General features: G+C 36.6%; 1 protein-coding gene across 1 annotated transcript in view; it reads left to right on the plus strand.

The window, feature by feature from the left end:
* Positions 1-1030: 1030 nt before the first annotated feature.
* Positions 1031-13584, plus strand: part of LOC139737562 (cytochrome P450 3A19-like) — a 37642-nt gene continuing 25088 nt past the window's right edge. Inside the window, exon 1 of the mRNA XM_071648244.1 lies at positions 1031-1226. Within this exon, the coding sequence (XP_071504345.1) occupies positions 1031-1226 (196 nt within the window). The remainder of the gene's footprint in view (positions 1227-13584) is intronic.

Here is a 13584-nt window from a genome sequence, read left to right on the forward strand (position 1 = left end):
CGAACGACGGCCGGACAGACGCCGCAGGCGATCCCTTAGTCTCCCCACACCTCCGGTGGGCTCGACAAAAACAAGGCTTGGTGCCTTCTAGCCTGGACTACACACTTTCAAAAGCAGTGCAGTTGAATAGACAGGCAGAAGCCCAGAAACAAAACAAGTCTGTCGTGAAATAAGGTCCAGAAAGTGAGAGCTCAAACTCTTCTGTAGAGCATGTCAGACACAAAAGCAAAGGGAAATTTCTCAAAACGCCTAAACTCTACAAGGTACAATGTATAACAACTGCAAATGATGAAGGCAAATCGTGTCCCGCAAAAGATGAGCGGTGCCACCACTGCGGGACAACAAGCCCTTGCAGTCGGTGTGTCGTAACAAAAGTCAAAGTCAGCAAAGTATATGCTTCTGATTCTTCCGATGACATTGAACTCGTCTTTCTTGGTGCAATCAAGGAGAATGGAAAGACATATTGGAGAGCAGCTGTCCAAGTAGTAGATGGGATAGGCACTGGAGCATTAGCAACTGTGCTGTTCGAATCTACTCCATGGTTGAACAGAAATAGAAACCTACAACCAACAAACAAGACGTTACATGGTCCAGGTGATGAAGTTCTGACTAAGATCGGGCAAATGACAGCAACCATCCAGCATAGAAATAAACAGATCAAGGAAACTCTCTATGTCATCAAAAATCAGGGCTGTTCATTACTGAGCAGGAAGGCATGTTCAGACTCGAATCTAATCTGGAAGGTGGAGGAACTTGACAACCAAGATGATGAAAATGCACCTTCAAGGTTTTATTCCATCAACTCTTCACTGGCTTTGGAGATTTGAAGACAGCAAGCATAAGCCAGGAAAGTTTCACATCAGTGTGAAGAAGGAACTATAGTCCATGTAGAAGCAAGGAGGGATCTAAAAAATTGATTGAACCAACAAAAATATCGCTCAGGGATGGTTTCAGTGCAAAAAAACAAAAAAAAAACCGGTTCATTTAGAATTTGTGTAAGTGCAAAAGTCTTAGACTACTGTATAGGGGGATGACCAGACGACATGCCACACAACCCTATCCTGGAACATACTATGAGCAGAGAAGACATTTGAGTGTGGAAGATGACTCGCTGGTCTACAATGAAAGGTTGGTAATTCTGAGCGCTCTTAGACTCAATATCAATCGAGGCTACATCAAGGACATCTGGGAATCACCAAATGCAGAGCCAGAGCCAGAGAACCAAGGTGATGGCTACTTCTGTCAAAATCATTGGAGGAAATGATCTCAAGCTCTATGACGTGTGCCATCCATCCACAAAGAGTCCACGATCCTTTGATGATGTCGTCCTTTCCTTCAACTCCATAAGACTGTCTTGGAATGGACTTGTCCGAACACAAAGGGAAAACATTCCTGATAGTAGTTGACTACTACTTGAGATGGATTGACGTCAAACAGTCACAAAGTCAGATAACAACAGCAATGATTTCTTTGCTAAAGGAGATCTTTGCAGCCCATGGCGAGTTCAAACCTTGTATTACCAGAATATGGTCCACAATTTACCAACGAGTACTTGAAAAGCTTGATGAAGAGTGTAAGTGGCCCATTCTCAGTAAAAGCGTTCAAATACGGAATTTTGGTGTCGCCGACATTCCATGACAGTTTGCGGTTCCCTGAAACCTATTAGATACTATTTAAATGTTTATAATATATCACGAGGACTTTATTTGTTAAAAATAAACACGATCAAATGCGGTTGTCTGCCTTTTTGTATAAAATTTTGCTGTTAAACTTCGTTAAGACCCCCAAAACGCAGTGTCGCCGGCTATTTCAGAATTATGTTTTATTGCTCCTCTCCGTCCACAAACACGCTTTCCAAATATACTTTTCATGGACGATGAGCATATTATCATATGTGCTAATCACAATACTCAAAAAGTTCAAAAATTTTTATTGACTCCTTTTTTATAGCCTTTTGAAACCTGTCGCCAAGTTCACCGCCAGATACGTTACCAGTTTCTTTAGTGTTACAGCATTTCGAAAATAACAAGACTATGCAATGACCCTGTATATATGAAACCCTGAGGATATACTTCATACATTGCAAGTACTTAGATTTTTTGTGCAACAGCTCTTTATTAAGAATACGGTACAATGTTTGAAATATCGGTTTTCTACACTCTTATTTGGACAGATACGTTACATACTTTTCACGCCACCCACTGCGACAGATATCACAATGTCAGACAAATTGTATATCATACATTACTCCTCGGAATGACGCATCGATTCAACAGTAAAGTTTAGTACAAGTGAGAAATATTTGGTAGATATCGCTCTCACAATAATATGATCGACCATATACGTTACCACAGATACGTTACCCCAGATACGTGACCGAATTTTGCTCATTGGTCTTGTGCTTTCTGGGGATCAAATCTGGTCAAAATTCATCCCTACACATTACATGCTTCGTTTTGTTGGACCTCAGGATTGTATTCTAAACACCAAAAGGACAGAGAGGTGAAAAAGAGCAACACTTCCACATTATTTTTTCTTTCTGCGTCAGTGTCTCACAACTTGATGCCAAGTTTTCCGACAGATACGTTACCACATAATCAAAATGCTGAAAAGAAATTGTAAATGTTTTTACAAACAAATCGTTGTGTGCTCATAAACTCCAAAGTTCTATTCTATAAAACCCAGCCACTTTCATATTCTATGCAACAACTTTGAACGTTTATTTTACAAGACGAAGCTAAGATTCAGCATATCAGTTTTTTGCCTTTCAGATTTAGCAGATACGTTACGTATAATTCAGGGCACCCACGGTGACAAATACTGTTATGTAAAACAAAGTGTTCATAAAACAATTCTGCATAGAATGACGCTTCCATAAAAAATTAAAGTTATGTTCAAATGAAGAATATTCAGTAGAAATTGCTCTGTAACTTCACCGACAGATTCATTTACGGTAGGCCAGATACGTTACCAAACTTTGAAAGAGTAAAAAGTAGTTTATGAAACGCTTCCGAGAAAAGTTTCAGTGTTCTGTTGCATATTTATTCTAGTGTTTTTCAACATATGAAGAACTACTCAAAATTCATTGATAAGTTTAACAATCATTTATTCATTTTCATTAAAAGGGATGAGCCAAATACGTTGCCATAGGTCAAACAACTGTTTAGCATATCGAGTTCATAAAGACTGTACCTACTTCCTTCTAAGTGCCTGCAAAAATATACTTTTTTAAACCTTGTTTGCGTTATCCATCAAAACTTAATGAATATTTATAGTCAGATGGATAAATACATTCAGACGTAAGATGAGAATATTATGTGAATGAAGAACTCAGCTTTCACATTTAGGGCTCTTTTCCACTACATTTCATAGTTTAAATATTACGTACAATGTTTAAAATGGTTAATTTGGGCTTACATCATTCATTTTTACATCAATTCATGAGGTAAATAATAAAACAGGTGATATTTATTAATTCATACACAGCTAAAATTATTACTTATATTTTACCAGATACGTTACCAAAGGTGATTCGATGTTTTTCAATAGTTATTTCCCCAGGAAAGCAATTCATATTTGTTTCCTGTGGAAATTCCAGATCGGATCGTTCCCTTTGCATGATTTGTGGGATTCGAAACTCTATTTGTAAGCGAAATTTCCAAAAAACACAAAGTGAATCTTAAGGTTATATTTCATTTCAGCAAAAAACATATTTTAACCTACCACACAGAAAAAAATTCTACCAATTAGCAAGGGATGACAACATCTTTACCTCTTGAAAAACCCCAATATCTTTAGGGGGGACAGATGTCTTTTCCTGAACAGAAATTGGATCAAAACAATAAATTTAATTCAAAGTTGGGAGTCCATTGCAACATGTAAATTTGCGGTAACGTATCTGATTGGTGATCAAAAATCATATATGACGCTCTATTTCAATTCATTTTTACTCAATGAATGGCCATCATTTAGAATGTTCCACTTTTTGTTTCGTATTTGACCGGTTTTGAAGTTACCGAAAACACATCTTTGAATGTATTACTTTGTGGTTGATTTTTCGGATTTACTCACAGGGAATTGAACACTTAATCTGAGAATGGCCCAAGTTTCTCCATGCTACCATTATTGTTCTCCCCGCAAGCCAGAGGAGTTTGCTCCGTCGAAGCATTGCTGAAAAAGAATGATGATATCCATTTGGCCCTTCTCAGCTATAAAGTGTCTCCACTCCAAAGTGGGATAGCTCCTTCTCATGGGAAGGAGATTAAAGACACAGGTTCCTTGGTTGCCACTCATGCTGCTGTCACGAGTACAACAGCAGGACCAGAAATCTGTGAGAGAGAAGGAGGAGAAGAAGTACCGATCAGATCAGATGATGACCTAGAAGAGGGCCATTATCCGAAATAGTTTGCAATTATACCGTTGTAATAAATGACACACACACAAAAAAAAATGAACATCACAGATATCATTCATTGTAATTTGTTTATCAATTCAGAAACGTCAATCCCTTAGGAATACAAAACAATCAATGGGTAATTTTTGAAAGCTTATATTTTTTCTAGAAACATTTCCAAACGTGGAGTCCTTTTTGCATGTTAAAACCACTTATCAGATACGCTACCAGAGGTAGTAGCTAAGAAAACTGTTGATTGCTTTTTTCTTGCTTTAAATTGGTAATGCTTATGTAAAACTACAAGCTCAAACATAAGCAAACATCATGGAAACATTTTGGAGTCAGCCTTGATCAAATCTGTAATAGAAATGAGCGTAATTTATAAAGTGAAGGCTAAATGAAAATCCCGAACCTTGTATTTCAGCTCTAAATATGTTACCCTAATTCAACCTTTTACCTGCATTTCATAATCTCATTGATTATGTATGAAACTTTATTAATAAGTATTACTATTTTCATAAATAGCAAATGCCAGGTATCACCTCTTCCAAATTAAATATATTTTGGACAGACAATAACGGTGTGTGGTAATGTATCTGACGCATCAGACATTCCGTAAGCACACAACTTCAAACCCACACCAATCATGCCGATACATTCATTTTACCTTGTATGAACATCACAATATGATTATTTTTGTTAAAACATTGCACTTATAAACGTAAAGAATGTTCTCGTCATAGATAGAAGATTAGCGAACTCTTCAATAAAACTTTGAGATGTACATGAAATACGAGAACCAAACAAGCACATATCCATTTTTTTTCTGATATAGTTCCGAAATTTTGTAAATACACGGAAGACGATAAAAATGAAGTAGGAGGAGATTTATGCAAATGATACACATGAATTCAATGTTCCTCTGTTCCTGTCTGTAATGAAATGGGTCTCAAGAATCATAAACGATGGTAACGTATCTGACAAAGTATTCATGTTCACTGACACAATACACTACCGATTTACATGAAACCCCGAACACTCCAACATGTGATAAAGAACCTGATGCAAAATGTTAGACATCAAATCCTATTGTCGATTTCAGAACATAAATATTCTCTTGACTTCCGTCTTATGTCTTACCTATCTCAATATTATTCAACAAACAATCTGGATTTCGACAAAAGTACTTCACTTATATAGCATTATTAGATTTTATTGACAAAATTACAACTTCCATTGAGAATAAAAACTTATTGGTAGGAATATTTTTTGATCTGTCAAAGGCTTTTGATTGTATTGACCACACTATATTGTTGAGTAAACTGCGGTTTTATGGAATAAGAGGTACAGCTTTTAATCGGTTAAAGAGTTATCTTTCAAATCGTGTGCAATATGAAACATTTAATGTTTTTTCTTCTCCCTGTGTGACTGTAAATATCGGTGTACCCCAGGGGTCAGTTTTAGGTCCATTACTTTTTATACTTTACATAAATGACTTACAGCATGCCAGTAACTGTTTGCAGCTGATCTTTTATGCAGATGATACTAGTTTTTTTTTCATTTCATGTAAAGATATACAAAGTATCAGTGCAATCTTAAGTTGTGAACTAGAGAAAGTTAATCAATGGTTCATAGCCAATAAATTGAAATTAAATGCAGACATAACATCATGTTTGATATTTAGACCAAGGAATAAAGTAGTAAACACTGATGATTTTGATGATACTGCTGACTTTAAAATTCCAGTTGTTCGTTTTACCAACTTTCTTGGAGTTATCATTGATGATCACTTAACATGGAGATATCATGTCAATGAAGTATGCTGTAAAGTCTCTAGAGCAATAGGTGCAATCAATAGTATACGTGCAATCGTACCTTCTGAAATTCTTGTTAAGTTATATCACACTTTGATTATGCCTCAATTATCTTACTGTAACATAATATGGGGAAATTGTGCAAAGTATCTTTTACAGCGTATTTTTATTTTACAAAAGCGTGCAATCCGTATGATTAGTAATAGACCATTTCTTAGCCACACAGGTCCTCTATTCAAAGAACATAACTTATTGACGATTTTTGATATGAAAAAAAAAAATCTCGCTGTTTTCATGTACACATATATAAACAACATTTTGCCAGGGTTTCTTGATACTTCCTTCATCCAAAATAAGAACAAATAGAATACTAGACAGACGAATAGATTGTATATCCCAAATTTTAAATATTGCATTTCAAGGATACATTTTAAATATATGGGACTGGAACGACTTGCCAAATGTGATAAAGCTGTCTAATAGACTTTCAATATTTAAAAGAAGATACAAATCATTCCTTGTTCATAAAGATATATTATAGATTTGAAGTTTTATGCAGTGTACAAACACCACACTTTGATTACTCTTGCCTTCTTATATGTATTGTGCACTTTTTGTAGTATAGTTTTTATGCCTCCGCCACGAAGTGGTGCCGGAGGCATTATGTTTTCGGGTTGTCCGTCCGTCCGTCCGTCCGTCCGTCCGTCCGTCCGTCCTTCCGTCCGTCCGTAATGAATTTTGTGGACAGGGTAACTACCAAAACCTTTTGAGGTATCCTAATGAAACTTGGCATGTATGTGTATTAGGGGGTGAAGTTGTGCCTATCAACTTTTGGGTGCACATGCTCAAGGTCAAAGGTCAAAAGGTCAAGGTCAAATGCTTAAAATTTTACTATTTCCCCCATATCTACGCAATGCCTGAAGATATTTTCTTGAAACTTAGTGTATACATGTACTACCTAATTAAGATTCTCTGGTGAAAGTTTGGGGTCATGAGGTCAAAAGGTCAAAGGTCAAAAGGTCAAGTAAAATGTTAAAATTTCACTTTTTTCTCTGTATCTTGGAAATTGTTCAAGGTATCTTCATGGAACATAGTATATATATGCATCTACTGACTGGCAGTGGTTATCTAGGGAATTTAGGGTTCATGGGGTCAAAGGTCAAGGGCAATACTTCAAAATTTTACTATTTTCCTTATATTCATGCGATGCCAGCAGGATTTTTTTTATTTAACTTGATGTATGCATGTATAACCCAATACGAGATTCTCTGGGATTTTTTTTTTGCCAAGAAGGTCAAAGGTCAAAAGGTCAAAGATCAATGAAAGTGCTGAACTTACTTCTTTCTCCATATCTCGGAAGTGGCTCAAGTTATCTTGAAACTTAGTACATGCTGAATTTATGTATGTTCTGCCTGACAGTGATTCTCTTATAAATCAAAGGCCAGATGAAAATGATAACAATTTACTGTTCATTACAGAAATTGCGCTTTTTCTCCATACCTTGAAAATTACTCAGTGCATAAACTTATGAAATGGTCAAAGTCAAGTTAAAGTTCTTAAATCCCCAAATACATGCTCTCCTATTCATCCAATTAAACATAGGTCAAGGAAGGTAAACATTCAATACATTTGTGACAAACATGTCATTTTAATATTTTGCCAATTTTGTGAAAATGTAATCACACATTGTCCACATGTACTATAGACCTATTAGGAGAATCATGCATTATGGCGGAGGCATACCAGTCGCCATAGCGACATTTCTAGTTCTTGTGTGTATTGCATCAATGTAACTATTCATTGCTGTAACATTTGGGATCAGCCATAGAAAGACCAACGGTCTATGTTGATCCCCCCCCCCCCCCGCCACAAACTGAAATAGCTGCTTTTATGTTGTGTTTGTCTGTTGTAAAATCCTTGTAAGTTGGATTTATTTTTCTTGTATTGTTGCAATGTCTTCTGTGTATGTATCGTTCCTTTTTTTGTAAATGCTTTTTATCAGGATGTGGAAAATAAATGAAATGAAATGAAATGAAACTTAAGGCATAATACTAAGCGCGTTTTATGCAAATAAGATGTATAATTATAATGAACAATGATGGCCGTTCATGTAGTTGTGTTTGCTGTGAAGTTGAACAAAAGAGGTGGGTACCAGACTTCAGCTCTTAAAGTCCTTCTAAGTTATAGTCATACAGAACAAACACACACACAATGAAAAAAAAAAAGAGAACAAAGACAACATAGAAGATTTGTAACGTATATCTCATGGCCCTTATTGTTAATTCCACAATTCTAAGGGATAGTAGAGTTCTGGTTGAGATGAGATTTAGGTTTAAACTTTTTTGCAAGATAATCAATATCCAGTTATAAGAAATACTTATGAGCGTACAACTCAAAGAGGACTTAAGAATTTATTTGATGAAATCGGTTTTAAAGTCGCTGAGATGTCTAAAACAAAGTAAAAGATTTCCAAGAGGTAGATGTACCATCACATTTTATTAGAACCTATTTTTTTTCACTTTATTTTGGATATATCGGCCGTTTCAAAACCGATTTTCATCAAATAAACTTTTAATTTCTCTAAGAACTACAATGTACTTGTTCTCTCAGCAAGTCATACAGTTAAACGTTTATAACCGCGCGCAAAAGCGCGCCGCGGTTAACCTTGCTCCACGATGTATTTTATTGGTAACGTATCTGACATGTTTGATGGTAACGTATTTGATGTGCCGTTCCCGTTCTCACACTATAATCTACAAAAGATACTAACTTTCTTCAACAATTTCTGCTGTATGATTAATCATTTCCTGTAGTATTCAAATGTCTCTGAGCTTTGTTTGTATTTACAGCAAACTTTTCTCTTAATAAAACAAAGTTTAACGTATCTGATATCAGCATAGTATATAGTATATAGGCCCTATATTTTTTTGGTAACAAGAGATTAAATGATTACATCATAGTTCCATTATGTATGCGTTGAGTTGACTTTGTATAACACATGAAATTTTACTGCTATGCGGCATTATTTTGATCTTTTCTCAAGAGTCTGAAAAAGAGTAACGTACCTAGCTGCGATTTGGCGACATGATACAAATGATGTCTTGGAGAAATATCAAAACATCATATTATTATGTAAAATTATTTGTCATTCGGGCACTTGAGGGGCAATGGGATGAAGTACAAGAGGCTTGATTTGAATGATATGCAATAGAAAGTGATTACTGGTAGGGAATTTGTCTTTATACAACGTTTTGTAAGTGTATACAGAATGTAAATGTGTAGCACATTATACATCTACTTATCATTTAAAGTTTGGTGAACGAGACATTAAAATCAAGGAAATCACATAAAAGAAAGTGTCAAAGCAGAGGGAAATGTCTCCTTAAACAGATTTTTAATGTGACTTATTAAAAGATATTCGCGCCACTGAGAAATCGCGAGTTAAAACTGACTGATTTACTTCACCGGTTTTCACTCCGGAACAGCCGTCTTTTTCTAGCCCTAAAATATGACGTCATGAAATGAACAAAAACACTTTACGAGTGCAGCGGGACATCGAGGCAGCCATTTATAAAGCATGTATTTCTTAGTGAGCGGATGCAATATCTGGCCTGTCATTAGCATCATCTGCTTTCTCGGCTGAGACACTAAAACGTCCAATTTTTACCTTCTATTGTACGGAAAGACTTTGAGTTTGACATCGAGAGTGAATTGAGTGATGACAGTAACAATGACACTGATAGTGACAGTGGCAAAGTCGGGTGGTAGACGAAGCGAGGGAGAGGCAACGGAGCCCAGTGTGTTGTTGTATTTTGTCATGGTGCGCCAAAAGTAACCGTGTCTGGTTCTGCTACGATATCACTTCCCCGCTTATAATTTTGTTTAAAAAAGCCCGGAGGCTTCATATAATGATGTTGATGCCCTTCATTTTGACATTAGAGTAACATTGCATGGATTTTGTACTGAATTCCTGAATTTCATATTGTTTTATAGTATCGAACATTATTTACTTTGGCGCATCATAGCAACAAACCAGACCTTGTTCGGCATAAGGGCTGCGCTTGTATTGTCCGACAGATGCTAAGTTTGACTTTCTTGATGGGCCTAGCTAGCTAGTGGCATATTATAATGACACACGTCGCGACGCGTAAGCATCATAATGCTAGATTAGTACTGTACTAGTATAAACGTTAGAGGTACTAGGGTCTGATGCTTCTAGAAAATGTCTAACGTTAACGGTTACTTCTACTAGGTAGTTTGCTGCCACTAGAATGCACCAGAGGATAGTTGTGTTCAGGATTTCTGTGTGAGGAGATTTGCCAGGTTACGGTTTTCACATCACCTTGGGCCCATAATTTTAACTGTGCCCCTCATAGCAGTCATTATTTGTATACTACGTACTATACATAGGTCAGAGTTCTGGTTCTAAGTTAGAGTGCCTATCTAGGCCTACTATGGGCTGTTTGAGAGTCGAGACTGAGGCGCAAAAGCGTAAGTAGAAGTGTAAAAAGGTTGTCATTTGTGTACTTAATGGTAATTCTAAGGAAGATGAATTCAATGAGTGATATCATAACTCACTTGTGCCTGATTGTGTGAACAAGACACCTTGCTGCACTCAGGTCATCATGCGGAATTCACGCTTTGAACCACGGCGCCGCGTAGCACATAATCGCATCAGCGCAGGGCTGATTCGTTCATTTCGTGACGTCATGATTTTGGTCACCAAAATTTCGCCGTCAGATCGGGTTTAGTTGGTCTAAAAAGGGTTTCAAAACACCATCTCTGCATTGTTCTAGTGACGTTTTCACCTTCCGAAAATTAATTATTCATATTTCTAGAGACTTCCAGAAATGTATAAGTCACCTTGTTTCTGAATATCGTCCTTTTTCCTCGTTCACCATACTTTAAGTATTAATGTGCAAAGATATACCAGTATTCAAAAATGAGAGGAAGAGTGTAAGTAATCGAGTCATGAGACACGGTTGTACTATACTATGAAGTCATACACGTTTGGATGCATGTTTTGTATTTGCATGTAGAATATACTTCTTCAGCCGACCTGTTTACGTCATCGCTGACCCAGACATAATTCAAGATATAACTGTGAAAAGTTTCGGGAGCTTCGTCAATCACCACGTAGTAAGTCTGAGAGTATGAGATTCGTCATGGGGTGTCGTTTTATAATACAGTACTTTAGTCACTTGATTTGCAGATTGCATTTTTTGCCCTTTTTTCTCTAGCCTACGAAGAGAATAATCAGCATAAATGTCGGTTCAGAGTCACACTGGATTTCTCTGTTTGTTTGCTTGCTTACCAGTCCATCCCATCAGAGGTGATTTCAATAGAAGACTTGTTACATGAAAAACTCGAAAACACATATGTAATAAATGCCATTATGTGAACTAGCCATTAGAACAACACTCAAAACCCTTAGTCCAGTCACACTCTGAAAAAAGTGGGTCAACTCAAAACAAATTGCAACAAAAACCATTACACTTGCATCAAACCTGAGATTGTTGACTCATCCAATAGCTACAGGTTCAAGAACTGAGCTATTTCTTTTTTTTAATACCACCGCCACAAAGTGGTGCCGGAGTTAATGTTTTCGGGCTGTCCGTCCTACCGTCCGTACGTAATGAATTTTGTGGACAGCGTTACTAAAAAAACCTTTTGAGGTATCCTAATGGAACTTGGCATGTATGTGTATTAAGGGGTGAAGTTGTGCCTACCAACTTTTGGGAGCACATCCTCAAGGTCAAACTTCAAAAGGTCAAGGTCATATTATCAAAATTTACTATTTCCCCCATATCTATGCAAAGCCTGAAGATATTTTCTTGAACCTTAGTGTATACATGTCTTAACCAATTAAGATTCTCTGGTGAAAGATTGGGGTAATAAGGTCAAAGGTCAAGTAAAAATTTGAACATTTCACTTTTCTCTCCATATCTTGGAAGTGATTCAAGATATCGCATGGAACATAGTATATATCCATGCACTGACTGGCAGTGATTAGGGAACTTTGGGTTCATTGGGTCAAACGTCAAAGTTCAAAGGTCAAGGGCAATACTTCAAAATTTAACTATTTACCTCACATGTATGCAATGCCTGCAGGACTATTTTTTAAAGCTTGGTGTATGCGCATATAACCCAACATATATTCTTTTGGATTTTTTTTTTGCCAAGAAGGTCAAAGGTGAAAAGGTCAAAGATCAAGTAAAAGGCCTGAACTTTCCGTCATATCCTGAAGTGGCTCAAGTTATCTTGAAACTTAGTACATATGCAAGTTCTGCCTGACAGTGAATCTCTTCTGAATCTTAGGGTCAAAGGCCAGATGAAAATTATAACAATTTACTATTCAATACAGAAATTGCACTTTTGCTCTGTACTTTGAAAATTACTCTGTGCATAAACATATGAAAGGGTCAAGCAAAAGTCCTAAAATCCCCAAATATATACTCTCCCTTTCATCCAATTAAAGCTATGTCAAGGAAGGTGAACATTCAGCACATTTGTGACAAACATGTCATTTTGATATTTTGCCAATTTTTTGAAAATGCAATCACACATTTTCCACATGTACTGTAGATCTATTAGGAGAATCATGCATTATTGCAGAAACATACCAGTCTCCAAAGCGACATTTCTAGTTTTTATTATATTCATATTCTCTTTGAAAATTCCATGACATATTTTCAGCAAAGTAGGCAGGTGGAGTCCCTTGATGACAGGATCTCAACTCCTTTAAATGGGCACAATGTTCACAAAACTTCGAAACATACGGAATCAATATAATAAAAAGAAGAAAAGTAACGCGCGTGTGTGTGTGTGTGTGTGTGCGCGTGCGTGTGTATAAATCTTAACAACATACATCATTTTTAAATCTAGAACGGGAAATAAGTTACCCACTGGAGAAAAGATGCAAAAGATTATTGTTGAATTAATAAATGAGGAAAAAATCCTTGCGACCAAGGCTGGGAAGCTACATGTACATTTACAAAAATGGGAATATTTTTGAAAATAGTAATGTTTCCATAGTATTCCACTCTTTCTTTTCTTCATTTTTTTTCCTTTCCTTCATTCCTCCTCCTCTTCTTCTTCTTCTTCGTTTTTTTTCTCTTGTGTTGTTTTGTATTTTCTCCCCCTCCTTTCCCATGCGTTCCTGTCAGCCTGTTGGCGGGCTGATTATATAACTATATTTACTATATTGTGATGTGTAGGCAAGAGCAGTTAACCAAATTAGGTGCATGTGGGGAACTGGTGGGGGTGGTCATAGGGACTCAGTAAGGGATATGAGTTAGTAGGTGGGCGGGTATTGGTTGATAAATAATATGGTTCCATTATTTATTACTGTATAATTTTGCTGCATAATTCATTTGG

Source organism: Diadema antillarum, unplaced genomic scaffold, assembly GCF_040938485.1.
Source record: "Diadema antillarum isolate AM-2024a unplaced genomic scaffold, OU_Dant_1.0 seq00000696_RagTag, whole genome shotgun sequence".
Lineage (NCBI taxonomy): Eukaryota > Metazoa > Echinodermata > Echinoidea > Diadematoida > Diadematidae > Diadema > Diadema antillarum.